The following is a 24,584-nucleotide window of genomic DNA, read 5'->3' on the forward strand; positions in this document are numbered from 1 at the left end:
GAGACCACCCTGGGATTGGCTCTATTGTTTAGGGCACACAGAAGAAGTTTCCACCCTCAAAGAGATGAAAAGGCTAGAATTTGATAGACATTTGGGGAAAGGAGTAGGGGAAAGTGTCACCTTATTGGACATACTCAGGAGGCTGTAATATCGCTCCTTGGATACGTGCAAAGATTAGTTTGAGACTATCGTCCCTCCATGCCAGACAGGAGGGAAAGAGGGAGAAGAGAGGACGGGTCTGCTGTTTCTCATACCCACCATTCCCTTATGACTTGTGTGAAGGATCACCACCGCCCATATGAAAACAAGTCCCCAAATCTCCAAAGCTTAAAGAAGGAAGATCTCCAGGCGGGAGGGACAGTGAGACCAAGCAGTCCACTGTGGTCCCTTGGGTTTCACTGTGCTTTTATGCTCATCTTTCTCAGACCAGTGCTGCTGCCACAACACTGGTCTACTCCGGAAACAAGTCCTCTTCCCGTCTCCCCTTAGTGTGAAGGATGAAGGCTGCGAGACAGGGGACGTAAGCAAAGCCATGTGCAAAGATGGAAAGAGTCTGTCTTGTACAGCACAGAGTGCTCAATTCTCCCAGAATTGTCACATCCTTCCCAGGGTCCCCAAACAGTTTCATGGAGTTCCAAAAGATCAGCACAACTTCACAGGCCCTTGCTTTGTTGTCTCCATCCCTTCACCTTGCCTGTCTGCATGTGGGATGTGGCAACATAAGCACCCATCTCCCCAAAACAAACTCTCAGTCATCTTGACCTTTGGGGGTCAGCACTGAGGGAAGTAACCCTACTATGCTGTTTACTTCCTGATCTTAGCCTGTCTGATCGGAAAGCTAGCAGAGGCCTCTTCCCTAAGTGACAGAAGATAAGAAATAACTCCCTTCTAAGGAGGCCCCAGCCCATGCATCTGGACTCACCACTGCCATTCTACAAGGAGGAGCTGCAGAAGTCACCAGTCTGAAATAGATCACAGTACTCCATAGACAACATTTGTAGAAACTGGTTTTGCTGGGACCAAGAAGGTAGAGTGCAGCATTGCTAAATGCACTTTGTACTGAGAAAAACCAGTAAACTTAATGGTCCATTAAGCTGTGTATTCTTATTTATGACACTCTCCAATAAAAATATCTTTAATTAGCAGGTTCCTGTAAGGCCAGCACAATGAGCCTTCCCTTACAACAAGAGCAATCAAAGCAATAATGAGGACCCCATCTGTTCCCATGATTGGAGCCAGGGTCCCATCAGCCTGGGTCTAATCCAAGATAATCCTCTGTGACTCCGTGTGACCAAGTGGTTGAGAGTCCATGCTTTCAAGTCACAAGACCTAATACCACAACCTTCACATATTAGCTCTGTAATTCTCCATAGATTGCTCCACTTCCCTGTGCCTTGATTTTCTCATATACGATATGGGAATTATAATATTTCCTTCACAGGAAATAAAGGTTCAATATGATAAAGAGCTTAGCACAGTGTGTGGCATAGAGTATGTGCTCAATAAATAACAAGTGCTGTTGGGGGAGTGGTACAGAACCAGGCCATTCTGAGGACAAGGGCCTTAATAGAGAAAAGGCCATGACTGGGGCATGGTGGGATATCAAGAAAAGAAAGGCAGCAGGCAAGAGACCCTTTTATATCTGTTGAGGACATCGTTGCTTCTCTTTTCTTTCTATAAAAGCCACTACTGTTCCTTTGTCAGGGAAACTAGAAAAACTGAGTCAAGCATCTTCTCACCCTGCTGGATTCCACCCTCTCCATGGGTAGACAACCCCTAAATCTTTTAACCTCTATGCTGAGATGCGTCACAGCCAAGGAACTGGGTGGAGGAAAGGCTACACCTGTCCTGTCTGTCCTGAGAAGAGAGAGGTGGTTCTCTTGGGCACGCTGGGCAGGTGCCAAGCCTGGGTATCCAACCAGCGGGGCTTCAGGGAGCCCTCTCCTCAAAGTGATGGGGATGATGAAGATTTATCTTCCATTTAGCACTGTGATGATAAACCTTAAACCTCCCCAGTTCTTCCCTAGCAGGTGGGCCCCTTGTGGGGCCAGATGTTGCTACACCTGCAGAGTTTTTGTAAGTTTATAGGTTTTGAAAGGTCAGGTTCTTTGCTGGTAAAAGTTTTACAGACCAGTAAAAATTTACTGCAGAAGATGGGAAACATAGCTGTAATAAAAAAGGCTGGAACCAGGAGTCTAGAGGATCTCAGCTCCATCCAGAATTACCTGTGGGAACTGAGGCATGCCAGGAAGGCTCTCTGGGTGCTGTGTTTTAACCTGGAAAGCCGGAGCAAGAAAAGTGATATAGATGGATAGGTGGAAGGCTCTTGGCACATGTGTGAGAACAGTGTTCAAACTTTCCAGGGTGCTGGGAGTAGCCAGACACAAAGGGAGGCCCAGGCCTGTGGGCCCGTGCAGTCTTGAGCTTTTCATTACTCACCCTGGATCGCTGCCAGCTGCGTGTCTGCCTCCACTCCCTGGGAGGAGCCTGGCCGTCTGCACTCGGAGCACGGGAATCAAATTAGCCCTGCCTCTGCTTTTCCCTGATCCCCACTGGCCAACGGGAGTTCATCAAGGCCTCAAACTAATTCTTATCTTATTTAAAAGGGGCAAAAGTGACTCCAAAGTCTCACTGGAGGCAATTTACACCTGGCCACTGGCCACAGCTCCAACTACCCCCGTGTGTTGTGCCATTACATCCATTAATAGGAAATTTCTTCAGGGGAAACTTGATTGCTGCTCCATCAGAGAGGCTCACAGGCAATACATCTCCATCTGAGGCTGTGGCCTTCCCGGCTCGCTCTAATCCTGTTACCTAAGAAGCTAATTCTCTAATGTACACACTGTGCCCAAGACATCCTCTTCCTTCTCTAACACAATTGTGCAGTCCCAGGGGGGTTCTAGGAGCTCAGTGCAGAAGTGAAGGCATGGGGCCCATGGGACAGGGTGTCCAGGCTTTCTCGCTGCCCCTAGACAGGTCTTAGCACATGCCCACGGCTGGCACTCCACTCCACAGTGTGGAGAGTCCACTTTCCCGAGTCCCACGGTGGGGAGCCCCCTAGCTGCTTTTGCCTCCTCCTTTCTTCTCCTCTTCTGCCTTTCCTTTTCCTCCTAGGATTTTCCTCTTTCTTCTCCCCTTCCTCCTTGCCTTGCTACTCCTGTCTTCCTCTTCCTCCTCAGTTTCCTACCAATTTTCCTTCTTTTCTCATTTTCCTTTTTTTTTACTTCTCTCCCCTTTCCTCTTCAGGTGCCCCATTTTCTATAGTTTTACCTTTTGTTTCTTTTCACCTCATCTTGCCCCTTTCTCTCCTGCGTTGCCATTGCCCCTTTCAGAACAAGTGCAGCACTTGATGCCTCTTGCTGCCTTCTGACTCCATATGGCTCCGCTCCGTGACAGGACCAGGCACCAGGGCACGCTGGTCTGGGCTTGGAGCGAGAGACGGGAAAACCTTAGGGGCAGTGGTTGTGTGTGGGGGGTGGGAAGAGTGGTTAATTATCCGTTTGTTCTTTGGTGATAAAATAACTAATGAAACCCTAAGTGGGTTTGTGGCCGCCATCAATAAATGGCGAAATGCTACATGCAGATTTCATCATGCAAGCAAACAAGGGGAGAAAGCCTTCTAGAAGTCTGCAGCAGACTTCTAAGTGGCATTGGAGCTGAGCATGAGCCTGGCAATTGTGTTCGTCACTCCAGATGTTGTGCTCCAGGCTGCACCGAGGAATCCAAAGGAGCCCTTCTGAGTTTGAGCCTCTTTAAGACCTCAGTCTTCCTGGAGGCGCACAGTAGCCTGCCTCTTCCTGCCTTGCCTAGTCCTGCTCTCAAGCCTGGAGTCTGTATCTTCTTTCAGGGCAGTAGAATTTGACTCTCTAAATTCTCTCAACATTTAGGGCCCCTTATTTTCTCCTATTCTACCACTTCTCCTCATCTCCACTCCCCTAAAAGGAACTCTTGGAACTGATTTTCCTTGTTTTTCTAGATTGTTCAGTGGCAGACCACATGACCTAAAAGAGAGTAGCCCAGGCTTGAGCTTAACTAAATATCCCAAGGCCAAACCCTGGCTAATGGCCAAGCGAAGGGACCCCATCAACAAAAGGTATAATGCTGTATGAATATCTCATCACACACATGAATAGGAGGAAAAATCCAGACAGAACCAAGAAGGACTTATATCTGACCACAGGTTTTTTTAACAACTAAAATTCAGAAAATCCTTTCTTGCAGTGTTTTCAGCCTATTGTACACTGGAAAGGGGATTAGAAGGAATGAAAGTGCTCTGTAGTTGAAGCTCACCATGATTGCACTTTAGTACAGGTGCATCTCACCTTGAAAACACTTGAGACAGAAAGTCCACGTCTATTCAAATGCTGAAGGAGAGGTGGGATGCCTCCAAGTATAAATCTATAGCAATTCTGTCCTCAGACAATTTGGTGGCACACGGTAGGGTATATGAGGGATAGATACATGCCTATTTGACTCAATTTTTTAAAAAAGAAAGTAACAATTCTTTCAAGAAAACCACATTTAAAAGAAAAAATGTGTGAATGCACATGATACGATATTAAGCAAAAAAAGGGTCCAGATACAAATTTATATATGGTACATTTACTTCATTATATATACACTACAGAAGGAAATTATACAAGAATACACACCAAAATATGATCAGTGGCTGTTTCCAGGCTGTAAGCAAGTCTATAGATTATTTTAAATTTTCTTCTTTTTTTCTACAGCAAGCATGTATTGCTATTCTATTTTAACTATACATATTAACTTTGCATAATAAATATATATATATATATGATAGTTACATAGTGTATAAATAATTGTGTATATATATATATATATATATATATTATTTCTTGAATATTTAAACACAGACACTTAGATGAGGCCAAAAAGGCAGACATGTAGTGACTCCAGGTTCCCTCTTTCTGTCTGAGGGATGCCCAGTCACCTGCTTAGCTAAGGGCACTCTGTCACCCTATAGCACAAGAGAGTGTCCCTCTTGCTCTTCCTCCTCACCCCACCCAGCCCCAGCCCAGTGCTAGAAAATATATGCCATGGGATATAAAGCAAGGCAGTGGCCTGGAGCACCTCCCAGAAGACAGGCTGTGCTCTTGCTCCACTGGCTCCTGCAGCCCACTGACCCCCCACCTAGCAGAATGGATGGACTGAGCTTCAGGGGAGTGACATCAACAGGGAAGGCTCCTCCCTCAGTGGTTCCATCCCCTTCCCTCCCACCCTGAAACCTGATTCAGCTGAAGGATTGATTACAGGAAAACTTGGCAGCTTCCCAACCCTGGTGGCTGAGGCAGTGTGAGGATGCAGCCTCAGAAGTTGCTGAGAGCAGCCTGGAGAGGCAGGCTGGCTGGCACATGACGTTGGCCAAGTGAAAACATCCTGGCCTTCAGCGGGACTCACCCTGAACACCAGTCCACTCCGAGGCCCCCACATTGTGAGAGCTCACCATGTTGCTGCAGGTGCCGCAGGCACTACTGGCCTTACTTCTGCCCATGCTCCTGACACAGGGAGAAGGTAAGGCAGTGATGGAAGACAAGTAGGACTGGCTGGCTATCTACAGCGGGGTGGTAGGAGGTGCTTGATTCCTCCCAGACTTGAGGGAAGTTGGGTTTTGGAGTGGGGACGGCTGAAGGAAAGTCAGCAATCTTACCACATATGAGCATAAGAGCATTTTGAGGTACAATGGTCCAGCTAGAAAGTTGAGGAGGTTGAGCCCTGGGTGAGAGCAGGGCTTTCCCAGAGGGGTGTGAAGCAGCCTGCTGTATTGGAAACGCATAGACACATGCAGGAGAGGGGGTTCTCTCCTCTTTGCCCTGCCCCTAAACTCATCAAACGGCAGCTCATTTGGTCCACCACATCTTCTCATAAACGGGAATGCTGTGTTCCGGACAGGGGAATGCTGTATTCAAGGTCACACAGCTTGTTAGCAGCAGAGTGGAGACCAGAAATAATGTGGTGATTTTTCCTCAGCCTCTCCGGTTTTGTTGCATGGGTTCTCTGGGTCTTTGTTTCCCAAAGTTTTCTTCCAGAGATCAACTCCAATAACTCAAAACCTCTCTCTGCATTCCTGCCCCTCCTTCCTGCCTCTAATGTGGATACAGGGTGTTTTAGTTACCAAAAGATCTGTTTCTTTTGCTGCAGACAGTATTCATTCTCCGCTTTAGAAGATTTTCTTCCCATCCAGAGTTGGGTTGAAGCTGGAGCTAGGGTACAATCAGGCTGGACACGGGGCTGGGCAGATATGAAGGGCTCACAGGCACAACGCTTTTTAGGCCCTGTGAGTTGTTATTAGGGAAGCTCAGCAGAGCAATCCAGCCCAGGCTACAAAGTTATGGCTGTCCTGGCACTTCCCTCCCAAAAGTGGCCCCTTCCTCCAAGGCCCTCTTCCAGTGGCCTGAATCCCGGACAATAGTATCTGGGCTGTTGCTGCTATAGGGAAGATACACAGGGCTCTGGGTTTGGATCTCAGTTCCTCCACTTGTTGGGTACAATACTCAACTTTCTCAGCCTTGGGAATTCTTATCTGTGAAGTAAGCTATCATAACAGACACCTCAGGGAGCTCTTCGAAGACTGAAATGAATAATGTTAACTGACATTATTCCAAAGGAAATGCTCAGTAAATGCACTCTTATCTTTCCTCTCTCTCTGCTCTTCCCTGTCCTGAGGGAAGCGGGAAGTTCACCAGGGATAGGCGAGTGCAAGGTGGGAAGGGGACTCTGTAGGACCAATGTGCTGCACGGGCTGCGTACATGCCAGACAAGATGGGAGCAGAGGCAGTGCTCTTTAGGGAAGGCCAGGCCTACTGCTCTCACCCTGCCAGTCCTCTCAAGGCCCTGTGGCCCATACTCTGGTCTTCTGAGGTGCTCCTGTCCCTGACAAATGCCTTTCACTTTCATATTTCTTGTTACCTTTCAGGAAGTGCTTCTAGTATTTTCCAGAAGGACATCTGAGGTGCACATGAAATCCCCAGAGAGTTGGGTTAGGGCCTAGGAGGTCAGTTTTCTCGTCACTGCTTTGTCCTTGCAGGTCTCGTGCTCTGGGAAAAAAATTGGTTTCTCCTTGCTTCCTCCACACCTCACCCCAACCCTGTTCCTAACCTCATTGAATTTCCCACCCAACAAGGAAACCTGGCAAACCCTCTCCCAGGACTTTGTGTACATGTGGATATGGGAGAGGGGAGCTTCTTGGAGTGGATTTTGCAAGTAGGAGAGTAGATGTCATTTTTCACTGGATGCCCACTCTTTTTTTTGTTGTTGTTAGCTTCAGGCTGAGGTCAAGAAGACAACAAGCTGTGTGGACACTGAGATTGACCTTGACTGAGGCAAATCCTCCTGCACACCTCTGGGCTTAGAAACCGTGTACTTGGGGCCACTCTGTTGGTACCCCTCTCCCTTTCCAGTATCACGTACACAGGGCGAGCTCCTCTTTATTTCCCCAGAGCTCCTCAACCGGGGCCCCACGGGATGACCTCCTCTGGGCAGGTTCCGTCTCTCAACATTTCTTGGCCCTTGGCCTACTTCAGACCTCACCTGTCTTTTGGCACTTTCTCTTACAATCCAGCTCTTTCTATCATGTAAATGAATATATAGGTTACACTTATGAGATAATACTTTTGAATTTTAGAGGAATCTCTGCAGATAAAGTGGAAATTTCAGTTTGTGAGGTTATCTGGAAATCTTGTGAGGTGACTCAGGCTCTGATGTCCACTGTGAACTGTTCTTCCCAGCCAGGCACAGAGGGGGCCTCCAGGCCCACAACACCTCCAGGCCCACTCTGCACAGGCTGTCAGATCACCTCCTGACCAACTACAAGAAGGGTGTGAGACCTGTGCTGGACTGGAGAAAGCCAACCACCATATCCATCGATGTCATTGTCTATGCCATCCTCAGCGTGGTGAGTGCTCAGCCCCAATATGTCCCAGCTCAGAGATGGCAGATTGAGGTGGGAGGCCATGTGAAACCAAGTCATGCACTGGGCAGCATGGTGGACATTCAAGCACCCACAGTACCTGTGGCCTGGTACCATGCATGGCTCAGGACAGACAGCAGCACTCACCTCCTACAGAGCTGCCCAAACCAGGAAACTGGAGTCACCTCTGTGACTGCCTCTCTCACACTCCTACAGCCAGTGGGTCACTTGCTACATGTGGATCTTCACACATTGCACCATGTCTCCCTTTATAAGCTGTGTGAGGGTTCAGTCCACCCTACTCACCTCTATGCCCTGCATTACACAGGTCCCTGGTACATGGTAGGTGTTATTCAATGGTTGTTGTAGAGTGAGTTAATCATTAATTAATTAATTAATTGATTCCTTCATCAATTACACTAGTAGGGTGGGGTACACTGCCAGGTACAGGAGGTCGGACACTGGGTGGAGATGAACAAGAAGGCAATTGCAGAGATGCAGGCTATTGTGTTGGATTAGGGTGGGCAGAAGCTGACGTCAGTCTCCATTGCAGTCCATGTGGCTGTTTTGGAAAGGGAAGCTGCTAATTGGATGGGAGAGAGGGAAATTGATGAATTTTTTACTCCATGTGGTTTTGTACCCCTTGACTTCATACTAGGGCAGGAGATAGATATAAATGTGTGTGTGTGTATAGTATTGTTATATGTGCTTTGAATTACTATCTTCTATTACTTTATGTATAATATATATGTAAAATATATAACATAGTAGAAGATAATAAAAGGCATATATAACTACCTTTGTGTATGGTCTATGTGGATGAAGAAGAAATTGTTGTATTTCTTTCTATATGTATCCTAGTAAAAGACCAACTTTTCCTGGGTGGCCCTCTCCTGCCCCTTCTCTTCACTCTCACTTCTCAAGTAAATAGGGACACAAAGTAGCAGCTTTTCCTGGGGCTCATGTGTGCAGGGTGGACCCCAGCCCACAAGGCCACCTATACCAACCTCCCTTTTCTTTCCCAGGATGAGAAGAATCAGGTACTGACCACCTACATCTGGTACCGGCAGGTGAGCAGGCCAGCCCTTTGCCCCCCACCTCATTTCCTGGAGCAGGACTTACCCTTCCAAGAAGGATTGCTCCACCTCAGGGTGTTGGGAACCTCAGAGGCCTTGATGAGGGAAGGTGGGGGGAGGTTCATGGGTGTATTCAGCATGAGATCCAGAAGGCTGGGCTCCCCTAACTCAGGACTGGGAGTGGAAGGGAACTGAAAAATCAGTGGAGAAGAAATCCTCTGAATCCCCTCTGGGTCCTGCAGTTCTCATGGCATCCCAAACCAGTGCCTGTCCAACCTTTGCTGAATGAACACCTTCAGTGACTGGGGACACAGAGGTAGCTACTTCACTTTCAAACAGCTCTAATTGCTAGGGAGTCTTCTTTCTGTTAAGCCAAACTGGACAACAACCAAATTGGGTGGTTGAAACAGGATAAATCCATCCACTCAGTCTTCGTGTCCTTGGCCATTTCCCAGTCTTCCAGCTGCTGATGGACATTGGTTAGGCACTGATGTGTGGAATTTCTGAGGCATTGGCAGCAATTCTGTCTTGGAGCTGGTGAGGAGGGCAGGCAAACAATGGTGGCTGCAGCCCACAGGTGTGTTGTGCTCTGGTAGTTACTGGGCATGTGGGGAAGGTGTCAGAACAGAGGGGAAGCCAAAGCAGCTCAAGGCAGGGGCGGAAGAGGGTAGGCAGGGAGAGAGGGCAGTTCATAGAGGTCAAGCCTGAGAGATACTCTGAGTACACACCTGGCATACAAGGGTCTCTGTTAAATCTCTCCCTGCCCTTCCTGGACACACTGCACCACAACCAGCTCACGGGACAGAAAGGGGTAAAAGAAGCAGCCAGAAGCTGATTCCTGACACACTGTTCCCTTTCTGTCTCTGAGAGATCTGAGCATGCCCTGCCTCAGGTGAAGGGACCCAAGCGAGAATAGGCTTCCTCGGACTCTTCCTGGGACACAGTGCCTGGACACCACCTCTGGACCTCTAGAGTCACTTGTCTGCCCAAGCAGTGAGGGGATGCCAGTCTCTACAGGCTAAGGGACTGGAATTAGAGACATTAACTAGACCCACAATGAGCTCACAGACTAGTGCAGACCACAGACACATGAACAGACAATTATGTGCAGCCACCCCAAGACAGCAAGGCAAGATGTCAAGTATGAAAGCACAGAGGAAGCTCATAAGCCTGCCTTCGGAGTGAATAGACAGTACCTTAAGCCTAGAAGGGTGAGTAAGACTCACCTTGATAAAGAAGACAGAGATTATAGTGTGGGAGAGGGACCTGGTATTTAGAGATGTGGAGGTTTCCACCGCATTTAGTTCAATGTGGCTGGAGTGTAGACTTCATAGAGAAGCATGGCAAAAAAAAAAAAAGGTGGAGACAGATTATGTAAGTCTTTGTCGACCACAGGTTTAACTTCATCTTATTGCCAATGAGGTGCCACTGAAGAATTTTAAGCAAGAGCATGACGTGATAGAATGTACATTGTATGTTTCTATAACGGTATTATGCATTATATTCTGTTTTATAACCTTTTCGATGTTTGTTCTCTGCTTTTTTCCTGGTGATTTGAAAGATATTCTTATTTTACTCTAGTCATGCTTATATACACTTCACACTATTTTGTCTAGTTATCAATGATAATAAATACATATAGTCTACATGCTTATGAACCAGACACCCAATACTTAGTAGGCCAGTCCTCATAGACCACTTCCATGGACCCACCATCCTTTCCCCATGTTTTCAAATAGAATGTGAAATGATAAAATACAGATCTATTTTAGGTCAGTCATTCTGGCAGGACAGTGGAGAATGCATTGACCAAACTTAGCAGTAACCATCTCTGCCCTGTGAGGTGGTTGCTATTATCCCCATTTACATATGTGCAGACCAAGACCCAAGAAAGTATTTGTTTAAGATCCCTCAGTTGGTGGCAGGGGGTTCAAGATACTAGAAATGACTGAATGCTTTCACTGGGAGAGGATACAGCTGGGTTGCGCATGCATCTAGGGAGGGCATGAGTGCAGGTGTGGGAGGCTCTCAGGTACCCGAGCGTTTGGGTGCCAGTATCACCCAGATTTCTCCGAGAAGATACCTACCTGTCTCCTGGCACCGAGTGGTGAAGTTGGCCTGAGCTGGGGACAACTCCTGGCCGAGACAGAGAGGGCTACCCCTGACCATTCCTGCTCCTTTTCTAGTACTGGACGGACCAGTTTCTCCGGTGGAACCCCGAGGACTTTGACAATATCACCAAGCTGTCCATCCCCACAGACAGCATTTGGGTCCCAGACATTCTCATCAACGAGTTGTGAGTACTGCCCTCAGATGCTGGGTGGCCAGGTAGCTCCCGGCTGGGGAAGGCTGGGGCAGGGAGACCAGGTCACTGTTGCTGCATTAGCGATGTCCCACCCAGACTTGTAGAGCAGCAGGTCAATTAGTTCGGGTCCAAATTCCCTGTTGTCATTCTCTTTTCTTTTTGAAAACTCTCTTCTATGCTTAATGTGGAAACCCTGCACTTCTTGATCTACAGGCCCCTTCCTGGGGAAAGGAAGCCAGTGAACAAATTTAAACTGTTATAGTAGCCGAATGAGGGACAGCTGTATTTTTAAAGGGACAGTAATGTTACTGAAAGGAATGAAGTGCTGGTGGTGGCCACTGCTCCTGGCCACAAGGGAGAGTTGGGGCTAGGAGACAGTGACAGCTCTCAAGTCACACGTGTGCCTGACCAGCCATGAATTGCACTTTCAATCCGAAGTGGGTCCCACTAGCCTTTATGCTCAGCAGCCAGACACTATCTTTGGTCCCAGCCAACATTCCTTCTCTCCACCCTTCAGGTTCCTTCAGGTTCCTTCAGGTTTCAGTGCCCAGCCTTCTGGGCCTAGTGCAGAGAACATGGCTGGGGGAGACGGATGGAAGGAGAAGGTGGTGGGGTTGGCAGTCATCTTCCACCCAGGACCCACTGCACTGCCCAACTCAGGGGGTGCCACTCACACTGCTTTTCATGAGAGGCAGTTGACCTAGAGCCTGTGCCCTGCATAGTTCAGGCCAGTGAGATTCGGGGGAATTCCAGTTTCTGGCCACAGGGAAGCAGCTTTAGTCTTCAGTTCTCATCTCTCAACCCAATTCTACAGAAGGCTGCAGGCTCAGGACCCCAGACTCAGACCACTGCCTGCCACAGTGGTCACTTGGGAGACCCCGGAGGTCAGGAATCTGTTGAGAAAGCAGAACAAAGTCTCTGCCTTGCCCCAATTCTTCTCAATGATTTTTCTAGTTCCTTTTCCTCCAGAGATAATTAGCCTCATTTCACAGGACTTCTAGCAATGGGAGGTCAGGACAAGCCCAAGTGAGGGTGGAACCCACCAACCTGCTCATTGCCACGGGACTGGTCATCCTGGGAGAGGAGCTCTCTGCAGGAGAGAGGGGGGCAGCATAAGGACAGCTGAGCGTACTCCTTGGAGTCTGGCATTTTGGGTCCATGGATCAGGCCTGCCTTTTGTGGCTAGGTTGCCAGAGGGATAAAGGAGAAATGCCTTTATTCAGGAATATATGACTAGTAGCCATGCATGATCTAAAATAGGTAAGGAGGTTAGAAAAACAGAGTCCAGGCAAAACTGTCCTGCTGCCTTGGCCCTTCTTGAATTTCTTTCCCTGCGGGGTGTCTTGGAGACGTTCAGACTCCCAGGGCTTGATCTGCTTTTAAGCCCCAAACTGACCCTTCTTCTCTGGCCAGTGTGGACGTGGGGAAGTCTCCAGATATCCCGTATGTGTATGTCCGACATCACGGTGAGGTCCAGAACTACAAGCCCCTCCAGGTGGTGACTGCCTGCAGCCTCGACATCTACAACTTCCCCTTCGATGTGCAGAACTGCTCCCTGACGTTCACCAGCTGGCTGCACACAAGTGAGTACAGGGGTGCCCTCTAAAGGCTGGGGGCCGGGGCCGGGGCGCCTGAGCAAGGAGCACATCCTGGATGCAGTCCCCCTCACCCAACTTGCTTACTTCTCACTTATTTCTTTTTCTTCTCTTTTCTTTTTTTAAAAATATATTTTATTGATTATACCATTACAGTTGTTCTATTCCCCCCCTTCATTCCCCTCCACCCACACACTCCCTCCCCCACCATTCTCCCCCCCTTAGTTTATAACCATGTGTCTCAAGTTCTTTAGGTTCTATATTTCCCCCACTATTCTCGCCCTCCCCCCTATTTTCTACCTACCATCTATGCTATTTTCTGTGCCTTCTCCCCCCTTCTCCTCCTCCCACCCCCCTGTTTCTAACCCTCCATGTGTTCTTCATTTCTATGGTTCCACTCCTGATCTAGCTGTCCTCTTGGTTTGCTTTTGTTTTAGGTGTGGTTGTTAATAACTGTGTGTTTGCTGTCCTTTCACTGTTCATATTTTTCATCATCTCTTTCTTATATAAGTCCCTTTAGCATTTCATATAATAAGGGCTTGGTGATGATGAACTCCTTGAACTTGACCTTATCTGAGAAGCACTTTATCTGTCCTTCCATTCTAAATGAAAGTTTTGCTGGATAAAGCAATCTTGGCTGTAGGTCTTTGGATTTCATGACTTGGAATACTTCTTTCCAGCCCCTTCTTGCCTGTAAGGTCTCTTTTGAGAAATCCGCTGACAGTCTGATGGGTACTCCTTTGTAGGTGACTGTCCCCTTATCCCTTGCTGCTTCTAGGATTCTCTCCTTCATTTTAGTCTTGGCTAATGTAATTATGATGTGCCTTGGTGTGTTCCTTCTTGGGTCCAACTTCTTTGGGACTCTCTGAGCTTCCTGGATTTCCTGGAAGTCTATTTCCTTTGCCAGACTGGGGAAGTTCTCCTTTATTATTTGTTCAAATACGTTTTCCACTCGTGGCTGTTTCTTTCCCCCTTCTGGTACCCCTATAATCCGGATGTTGGAACGTTTAAAGATGTCCTGGAGGTTCCTAAGCCTCTCCTCATTGTTTTGAATTCTCATTTCTTCATTCCTTTCTGGTGGGATGTTTTGTTCTTCCTTCTGGTCCATTCCATTGATTTGAGTCCCAGTTTCCTTTCCATCGCTATTGGTTTCCTGGACATCTCCCTTCATTTCAATTAGTTTAGCCTTCATATGTTCCTCCAATTTGTGACTGTACTCTACCAATTCTGTGAGCATCCTGATAAATAGTGTTTTAAATTGGGCTTCTGAGAGCCTGGCAATCTGTTGGTCGCTTAGAGTTATTGGCTCTGGGACTTTGAGTTCTCCTTGCGCCATCCTTTGGGCTGTTCGTGCCTGTTAACTAGCAGGAACGGAGCCCTAGGTTTTCACCAGAGCAGGGCAACTCAGTTGCTGGGTTGTGACGTTGTATGTGGGGGCGGGGTCAAAGAGGGACAATGGCTTCCCTCCGGCGCCCGCCACCGCGACCCCCACCAGCACCGCAGCCACCACCGTCACCAGGGCCACGTGCCCCGCTCCACTGCACGCGAGTGTGCCACCGCTGTCAGCCCTCCACCACTGGGTTTGCCCCCTGGGGCCTGTGTGGTCCATCTCACTGCACGCGAATGTGCGACCTTGGTCAGTCTGTTCCACACCCCGACTAGTTCTGGGCTGCCTGCGCTCCTAGGTCTGCCCTGCCTGGCCCAGCTCCGCTGCTGGCTCCACCTCTTACCGTCCTCGTCGAACGGTTCGTAGATGTCGGACTTCCGTATAATTCGGTTTTCTGGCCTCTGGGTGTGTGTTAGTTCTCCAAAACTTTTGTTGTATCCAAACTTGGTTGTGGGAAAAAGCACAGTGTTTCCACCTATGCCTCCATCTTGGCGGAAGTCTCTCTTCTCTTTTCTTTTTTTTTCAGTTTCAGTGATTCCTAGAGATGGGACATTGTACACTGTGTAAGAATGTATTCAAAGAGTTATTAAATTCTACACATGGGGCACAAGAACAATACCAATAAGTTCCCTGATAAACTAGAACTGTTCCCTGTACTTTCTTCACATTGTTTCTCTTTGCTGTTGTTGTGTAATATTTTAAAGAAAAGCAGCAAGATACTGATGAAAAAGCAGTCACGGCTACGACTCTGGGATTTGGGAGACCTGGGTTCTGGTCCTGGCTCCACCCTGTACCCGCTCACTGTGTGATTTGAGTAAGATCTGCTCTGCATGTCACTTCCCTCATCAGTAAAATGAGTTTTAAGCCAGCCATGCAATTTTTAATGATACTCAGGGGACTACAGGGGTGCTTTACCGGTTTTACAAATACCCAATATTAATTTCACAGGTTCTAGGGCTCCTGTAAGGCTTAAATATCCATCCATATGTGCAATCAAAATTTCCTTTTTTGCTTATTTAAATAGTTTTATTGTCCCCAGTGACTGACATTATAATCTTCTCTCTCTTTTTTAAATGTTATGCAATTTCATACTTACTATATCAAGATGAGGATTTTTTTTCTTTTTCTTTTTTGAACCTGCTTGAAATTTACTGGGTTTCTTGGACCTGAGGATTGGAATTTTTCAAGGATCCTGGAAAGTTCTCAGCCTTTATGTCTTCAAATATTTTTTCTTATTCTATCATGTCCTTCTGAAATTCCAAATAGATACACATTAGACTGTCTTTTTCTGTCCTCCATGTCTCTTATTCCCTTTGACATAGTTTCCACCTCTATGTATCTCTGGACGGTATTACAAACAGTGTCTCCAGATCTACTTTTTAGCTCGCTGGCTCTTCATCTACGTGTAATCTGCTGTTTGGTCAATCCATGGAGCTTTAATCTCAATAGTATCTTTTTCATTCCTAGGTAGTCTATTTGAATCTTTTTCAAATCCATTTGTTCTTTGTTCACATTTTCAAACTCTTCAGAATTTTAACCAAACATATTAAAATCAGTTAATTTTTAAACGATTGATTTATTTGTTTTTATTGAGGTAAAATATACCTAACATAAAATTTACCATTTTAACCATTCTAAGTGCACAGATCAGTGGCATTCAGTCCATTCACATTGCTGTGCAACCATCAGCACCATCCATCTCCAGAATTTTTTATTTTTAAATGTATAATCTTTATTATGTTTTCCCCATTACCATTTAGTCCTCTTATATCCTCCTCCCCCCAGCAATCGCCACCCTGTTGTCCATGTCCATGAGTCCTTTTTCCTTTTTGCTCAATCCCTCCCCCCAAACTAGCTAACATCTATGAGTCTGTCTCTGTTTTGCATGTTAGTTCAGTTTGTTAATTGGATTCCACATGTGAGTGAAATCATATGGTATTTGTCTTTCTCTTACTGGCTTATTTCACTTAGTGTAATGTTCTCCAGGTCCATCCATGCTGTTGCAAAGAGTAAGATTTTCTTTATTATGGCTGAGTAGAATTCCATTGTGTAAATGTACCATAGTTGTTTTATTTTTTAAAGGTTTTATTTATTTTTACAGAGAGGGGAAGAGAAGGAGATAGAGAGGGAGAGAAACATCAATGTGTGGAATCTCATGTGCCCCCTACAGGGGACCTGGCCTGCAACCCAGGCATATGCCCCGACTGGGAGTCAAACTGGTGACCCTTTGTTTCACAGGCCTGCACTCAATCCACTGAGCTACACCAACCAGGGCCCATAGTTGTTCTATCAATTCATCTGTTAATGGACACTTGGGCTGCTTCCATATCTTGGCGATTGTAAATAACACTGCAATGAACATAGGGGTGCTTATGTTCTTTCCAGTTAGTGTTTTGGGTTCCTTCAGTTATAGTCCCATCACTTAATGCACTGAGCCACTGCTTCCTTATCCTCCAAACAGGATTAATATGGTTGTCCTATGTTGCCTTCAGTCATTATGCTGATTGGATGAGACCATGTAAACTGACTGAAGACACTCAGTAAGGGCCAATTCTTTCCCAATATCACTAACAGAAGCTGGCACTCAGTGTCTCTCAAAGCCACCCACTTCTCCTCTCTACTGATGCACCCTCCCCTAATTCAAGCCACCCTGACATCGTGCCCATGTGTCTGCAGTAGCCTCCTTGTGGGTTCCCTCCTTCATTCTTGTCCCTTTCAATTCATGCTCCTCAGAGCAAGTGGAGATCTTAATTAAAATGTAGATTTCATCACATCTCTCTATGCTTAAAGCCCTCAAGAGCTTCCCAGCACTCCTGAAACGGAAGTTACATCCTCCACCTGGCCAACAGGGCCCTGCAAAGTCTGGGCACAGTCCATTTGTCAAGGCTCATTTCACTCCCCTGAGATCTGTTCCAGGCCAGCTGCCTCCTTCCCATGCCCACTGCACCTCTGCTTTCCCTTCCTCACGTGCTGCTTCGTATCCTAGGCCACATTTCCCCTACTACTCCCTCTCCTGCTTCCTTCTTGTGCCATTCCTGCCCCCAGCCACACTTGGATTGGCCAACTCCTTCACTCACCTTTGAATCACAGCTTCAGTGTCAGTTCCTTGGGGAAGCTCCCTGTCAGCCCCCAGACTAGACATCCCAATGCCCAAATTTAGAGCCTCCTTTTTGTCTTCCACTTCTATTGTATTTGCAAGTACTTGTTCAAAGTCCACTTCTCTACCAGATGTAAACTGAGAGAGGGCGGGGACGTGATTCTTTTCCACCATTAGATGCCCATCACAGTACCTAGCACAGGCAAGGTCCTGAGAGACTTATACCGAGTGGACGAACACAAGGCGCTCACTGAGGTCTACTGAAGCGAGTGTCACACTACTGCAAAAAGACACCCTCCATTTCTATTCTAATTTTATTACATTCACTGTGAGTTGCAAAAGTATTATGTAACTTCCTTGAATGAAACCCAAAACTACAAATGATCTTTGAACTTTGACTTCTACCCTCATTTCCAAACTCTTCACAACTCCCCACACCGAGGCTTAACTTTCAGCAGCGTAAACTTCAGATCCTTCTCTGTCCTTTGCATATACACACATACAACACATCTATGGGAGGTACATGGAAATTATAGGTTTTTACCTAAATGTATCATTTAAGCTACCGCTACTTGTTTCTTTTTACTCAACAAGAGATGTGGGACATTTTTCCAAGTTAATGTGTATGTAGATGTCCTTCACAAACTCTGACTGCTGTGGAATGCCCCATGGTGTGGACTACTAGGTTAGAGTTTATTAGGTATTTTCTCGATTGGTGGGCTTTTAGGTCTTCCCCATTATCTTCCTAAAATGGGCATTACTGTCTTTCTAGTGAGTGTACATATCTGTTCCTCTAGTATAGATACAGAGACACTAAGCTATTGTTTCGAAAGTGGGGATTTGGCTTGTCTCCTTATTCAGGCAGCTCTGTGAAGGCAAAGGGGAACAGTATTGACTTTTGTTCATTTTCCAAAAGGGTAAATGTAACAGGAAAACCTAGAAAGACGTGCAAAAAGTGTGTGTGTGGGCGAGGAGGGCTTTTTAAGAAATGGTTTGTTTGGTTCATTGCATTTTGTTGTGTGTTTCATTCAAGACTTCATTTCCCTCACCACAGCCCCACTACACAGATGGGTACAGTATGCACAACTATTTCAGTTTATAGCTGAGGAAACTGAGGCTGCAGATTAAGAGCTGAAACATACTAAGCTGTGTGGGTGCTCCAGAACCAGATTCTGCAGCTGGCTTATTTCTTCCCTCTCAGTCCAGGACATCAACATCTCCCTGTTGCGCTCACCAGAAAAGGTGAAGTTCGACAAGAGTGTCTTCATGAACCAGGGCGAGTGGGAGCTTCTAGGGGTGCTGACCCAGTTCCAGGAGTTCAGTATGGAAAGCAGTGACTGCTACGCAGAAATGAAGTTCTATGTGAGTGGAACAGGGAGTGGATGTGGGGAAAACAATGACCAGAACTACTGGATTATCATACCCAGGTAACCTTAAGGAGGCACATGTGGAGGAATCCATGGGTCAGGAATGTGACCCTGACCTTTGCCCAAGTCCAGGCTCACATTCATCTCATACTCACTTCAATGAGGTAGATGGACAATAACTGAATTTTTCCTCATTTATCCTGAACAGCCACAAGCCTGGATCCAGAGGCATGATATGGGGGTCCATGTCCTCCTTTTCTGAGCAAATCAGGTTGAAAGCTCCACCAAGCAAGGGGGTCAGGGATGAGGTGGGGGTTCCTGGGCACCACCCCATCCCTGGGGTGGTTCCTGCCCCAGACTCTCCCAGACCTCTTTCCTGGTCCCAGGTGGTCATCCGCCGGCGGCCCCTGTTCTATGTGGTCAACCTGCTATTGCCCAGTATCTTCCTCATGGTCATGGACATCGTGGGCTTCTACCTGCCCCCGGAGAGTGGTGAGAGAGTCTCCTTCAAGATCACACTCCTTCTGGGCTACTCTGTCTTCCTGATCATTGTGTCTGACACGCTGCCAGCCACCGCCATTGGGACTCCACTCATTGGTAAGGCCTGCTCCTGAGGAAGACCTTGGTGTGGCTGAGGACCTGAGGAATTGACCACTCCCACCTCCTGTATGTGTCTTCCCCTCTCTCCCCCATGCTGCGGCACACAGGTGTCTACTTTGTCGTGTGCATGGCTTTGCTGGTGATAAGCTTGGCTGAGACCATCCTCATCGTGCGGCTGGTGCACAAGCAAGACCTGCAGCAGCCTGTGCCTGCCTGGCTGCGGCACCTGGTTCTCGAGAAAGTCGCCCTGCTGCTTTGCCTGGGGGAGCAGCCAACTTCCCATAGGTGCCACTCCCAAGCCTCCAAGACTGATGATTGCTCAGGTGAGAGGGAATAGGAGAGTCCCGTATGAAGGGGCCAATTCTGACCTGGATGCAAGGACATGGTGGAAGGTCTCTGGAGGATATACCATGCCCAAGAGCCTAGGCAGGGCCTGGGAATTGGGTGGTGTCCTGCACATGGCATCCCACACACAACCTCACTGGGAGGGGCCAGCCCAAAGTGTCAATCTTTCTGCACCTTCACGCGCTCTCATCAGTCTGGGTGTGTGGACAGGGTAAGGGTAGGAGTCCCAGAGGCTGAGCTGGGATCTCCAGGCTGAGAGTGGCTTCTCTCTGAAGACCCCAAACTGGATCAGATAGATGCCCCTCAGGTAGTTATCTGCCTTCTTGCAACATGTGGTTAAACGTTGCAGCCAGGATTTCTAAAATGCTCTAAATCTTTTGAAAAAAATTTTATTTACTTTTTTAGAGAAAGGGGGAGCGAGGGAGAAAGAGAGGGAGAGAAACGTCAATGGGCAAGATTGATTGGTTGCCTCTCCCACAGCCCTAACTGGGGACCTGGCCCGAAACCCAGGCATGTGCCCTGACTGGGAAACCAATGACCTTTTGATTCGCAGGCTCAACACTCAACCCACTGAGCCACACCAGCCAGGGCTAAAACTCTCTAATTCTAATAAGCTCAAAGAACCTTAGAATTTTAACTACTTCCAAAGCAGAGAGACAGGGGTGCAGAGGGACACTAAGTGTGGAGCTCATACCCCCCGAGGAATTCTCACAGTAAGTAGCCATTTGTTGGTGGTCATGGTGGGTGGTTCGTTGGTTTACTTTGAGCATTTGGGGCCAGGCATGTGCCAAGCATTTCCTGTGCATTGTCCCAGTGGTGGCCCACTAGGATTCTCATCCTCATTTTTCAAATGAGGAAACAGGGGTACATAAAGGCCAAGTGGCTTGCTCTAAGTCACAGAGCCAGGCACTGGCAAAGTGTGATTTGAAATCAGACCCATCTGACTCAAAGCTAGGGTTTTACACCGCTTCACCCCACCCATTCCTTTTTGTCCCCTCCTCTGGCAAGAAGGCCCCACCTTTTACAGAAGATGTTCCATTAACCTAAGACCATCTCATCATGATCTAATGAGCTACAGCAACAATTTTCCTCTCATGGCACATATAAACTACTAAAATTCTGCAGCACACCAAAATATATGGTATATTTTTTAGCAGACCTGACAAAAGAATAGGTATAAATTTGATTCATCCATACTGGGCCGTTATTGTTGTTTTGGCAGTTGTCATTTTTTTGTATTTGACAGTCTAGGGGTAAAGAGGTCAGTGCCCCGACTCAATAGTCAGGCATTGCGTGTTTTAAAAATTTTCTGCGGTGTACCGGCGAGTCTCAACCCCTGTTGAAAATTGCTGAGCTTGAGCACCAGCCTAAGTGTGCCTGGGCAAGGGCAGCCGTACCTGAAGGTGTGTTTTCTGGCACAGGAGGACTCAGGGTCACGGAGATAAGGGTGCCAGGGCAATATGACATGACGGAGAGCGCAGTGGGTTCAGACTGTAGGTATCTAGGCCTTGGTGACCACACGTGTGACCACATACTAGTCAGTTAACCTCTCTGAGCTTTTGCACATTCATACAAAGAGTATAGATAATTATTAACCCTACTCTGCTCTCTTGTGGGGCTGTGATAGAGTTCAAATGAAATAATGGAAATCAAATTGCTGGGGAAAGCCCATGAGTTTTTTTTAAAGGTGCGTGGGGGCCTGTGAACCAGAGGATCATGGTTCAATTCCCAGTCAGGGCACATGCCTGGGTTGCAGGCCAGTTCCCAGCGGGGGACACACAAGAGGCAACCATACATTGATATCTCCCCCTCTCCTTCCATTCCCCTCTAAAGATAAATGAATAAAATCTTTTAAAAAAATTTTAAAGGTGCATGGGAAAGATGAACACCAAATTCATGATGCTGGTGACTTGGGGAGGGGAGGGAGGATATGACCAAGGAGGGGAATACAGGAATCTTCAATTGTATTGGCTTTCTTAATTTGCTTAAGTTGGATGGTGGTTACATAAATATGTCAGTTATTCATGATACTCTTTATGTCTGAAATTGTTCATAATAAAAATTTCTGCAGGCTAGAGAAACATAAGGGACAGGCCATCTGGCTGGGACTCCCTTCCCTGCCAACACTCTTCTCCTTCTAGACGTGGGAAACCACTGCAGCCATTTGGGAGGACCCAGGGACTTGGACAAGACCCTGAGGGGCAGGGGCAGCCCTCCCCCACCGCCACAAGAGACCTCCCTGGCTGTGCGTGGGCTGCTCCAGGAGCTGGCCTCCATCAGGCACTTCCTAGAGAAGCGCGAGGAGAGTCGAGAGGTGGCCCGGGACTGGCTGCGCGTGGGCTCCGTGCTGGACAGGCTGCTCTTCCGCATGTACCTGCTGGCAGTGCTGGCCTACGGTGCCACCCTGGTCTCACTCTGGTCCATCTGGCAGTATTCCTGATAAGTACAGCCCAGCAGGGGAAGGTACTACTTAGGGTGAGGGTGGGGGTTTTCGGGGCCCAGGGAATGCCAGGGATATTCTCCAAACACATACACAGTCCATCCCTGTTTCCAATGCCAATTTATCCCAGCAGTCCCAAACCGGGGCCTTAAACTAGGGCCTCCCCCAAAACCTTAGTGTTCAAGACCCTTACAATCCCCCCACCTGTCCATTATGGCTTTAAAACAAGTTGCCTTAGAACAGAGGGAACCCATGAATCCCCCAACTTCACTCTACATATCTATGCATTAAGCTCCAGTCTTTCCATTGGCACCTTCCTAAATAAGGCACGTTGGAATTCTGCTCACCTCCCTCGATGTTGTTCTTAGATTGAAGGCAAACCAACTCTCTGCTACTCGGGCCTGATAACTACATTAGGTTCATCCAACTCTAACTTCTCCTTCTTCACCTCACCTGTGACCACTTCCCTGAACACTCATGTGTCGTCAGATGGTGGGGGTGGGGGTAATAAAATGTGATAAATCCCCTTTTGTTGACCATTTGTCAGGATCTGGGTGTGTGGATGAAGAAGTTTAGAGTTACTGGTGAAAATGAGGTTGGAGGATTGCCTGTGGTTTCCATTGTTTGGTGCTTCCTGCCCCAAGGAGTTGGGCGGTGACCAAACGATGGCTGTGGTACAGAAGAAACAGCCCTGACGGGTGCGGCTCGGTGGGTTGGGCGCTGTCCTGCAAATCAAAGATCACTGGTTGGGTTCCTGGTCAGGGCACATGCCTGGGTTGTGGGCCAGGTCCCCAGCTGGAGACAACCAAATGATGTTTCTCACCCTCTCTTTCTCTTTCTCTTCTCCTCTCTCTAAAAATAAAGTAACAAAAAGAAGAAGAAGAAGAAACAATAGGAGGTGGGGTTTAAGGTAGGAGGGTCAGGACCATGAACAGTTAGCAATGGAGAGGTGGGGAGAGGGCAATTCAGTTCTGTGACTTCTGGAAAGATGCTGGAAGGATCCACAGTCCTCCTGCAAGAGAATCCTGCAGAGGTGATAAGAACATCAGCACCATGGCCAGCACCAGTGGTTTTGGCCTTTGAAAGATGGAGACAGCAGTAGTTTGATTTTTTAAAAAAGTATATCCTTTAGGAACCCACAACAGCCAGCCCCTGGCACATCTACCAGCAAGCAGGACCATGGGAGAGGCAGGAGGCAGCATCAGGGGCACAGCCCTTCATCTCACTTGTTACTTCTGACTCCCTCTCCCAGATATCAGGGTTTGAGACAGGCTGAGCAGCATCCCAGCTCTATTAGTGCATCCCCTTAATAAGCATTCAGAGGGAAGGAATGCTAGAACCCACCAGGAGTGGCCATTTCAGTGTCCTCTGTGCTTGCCTGAGGCTTGCTCTGATTCTCCCTTTCTCCTGCCAGCCATGTCCCTCCCCCTTGTCTTGGGCTGCTTGTCACTCAGAGAAAAACATACACAGGGACTGAACGCACCAGGCTAAAGGGAAGGGACCCCAAAGTAATATCTGGAATGATTTACTCCAGGTTGGCCAATTTTAAAGGATTCAGAGTAAAGCACCTGAAGCTATATCTTCCCTTGATCACACACTTTGCAGTTCCACTTGGTAGACGATCCTGGGCAGAACCTTGGGCCCTTGGGAGCTTCATGTCTGAAAGAGCCTAGGAGCTGAGGAAGGGGCTTCTCTGGTTCAGCTTCTGTCAGCTTCCTGCCACCCAGGTTCCTGAGCACGCTGCAAAAGCTCATTGAACACTGTCTAGCTGGCTGTTGGTTCCTAAAGTGAATGGCCATGAGGTATCACGTGCTATGTTCACCCCAGACATATGTGCTTTCGGTACTAGTTAAGAATTTTATATTTATCTTGGTTTTGTTGGTGGTAGATATCAGGGTCTCCCAGCAAAAAGCAGTAGCTTGTGGGGCTGTAGAGTAGCTCTCATTCACAACTGTTGCGTCATACTGAGTAGAGACTGTTCATACAATGCTCTCAGAATGGTCCCTGTGGCACATACTCCAGAGCCTGGTCTTGGGACTGGGAGCTGCCCCACTGCACTTGAACTTACTGGGCCAGTCATGCTATGGGATGAGTCTCATGTCTCAGGCCAAAGAGAGAGAAAGTTAGGTAGTCTGGTGCTGTCGATGCACCACTGGCCAGGTCAGTAAGTGGGAGGCTATTGACAAAGTGTCCAACCAGAGAGCTAGTAAGACACTAATCAACCTATTGATTCTTTATCTCCCCCTCCCCACCCTTCGCCCACAATCATTGGGGCAACAGAGCCCAGCACTGAGGCAGCCAATTAACCACCTCAAGAATGAGCTGCCACATGTAACATCTTCTGCTTCACTAACCACAGCCAATCAGTTTATCAATCCACATCCAGGCTGCACTGCCCAGGGATGGGAAACTTAGGCTACGGCCAGGGAATCCCCATTGTAG

At 47.6% G+C, this 24,584-nt stretch overlaps 1 protein-coding gene across 1 annotated transcript; it reads left to right on the plus strand.

The window, feature by feature from the left end:
* The first annotated feature begins 5,331 nt into the window (after nt 1–5,331).
* On the plus strand, nt 5,332–22,634 carry HTR3A (5-hydroxytryptamine receptor 3A). The gene is made up of 9 exons (XM_037065688.1): nt 5,332–5,535; nt 7,749–7,915; nt 8,956–9,000; nt 11,193–11,302; nt 12,725–12,894; nt 18,592–18,752; nt 19,144–19,354; nt 19,465–19,680; nt 21,844–22,634. The coding sequence occupies exons 1-9, from the start codon at nt 5,469–5,471 to the stop codon at nt 22,140–22,142; spliced, it is 1,446 nt and encodes a 481-aa protein (XP_036921583.1). The 5' UTR covers nt 5,332–5,468; the 3' UTR covers nt 22,143–22,634.
* Nucleotides 22,635–24,584: the final 1,950 nt, after the last annotated feature.

Source organism: Sturnira hondurensis, unplaced genomic scaffold (genome assembly GCF_014824575.4).
Source record: "Sturnira hondurensis isolate 20B ecotype Veracruz unplaced genomic scaffold, ASM1482457v3 Scaffold0015793, whole genome shotgun sequence".
NCBI classification, from domain to species: domain Eukaryota; kingdom Metazoa; phylum Chordata; class Mammalia; order Chiroptera; family Phyllostomidae; genus Sturnira; species Sturnira hondurensis.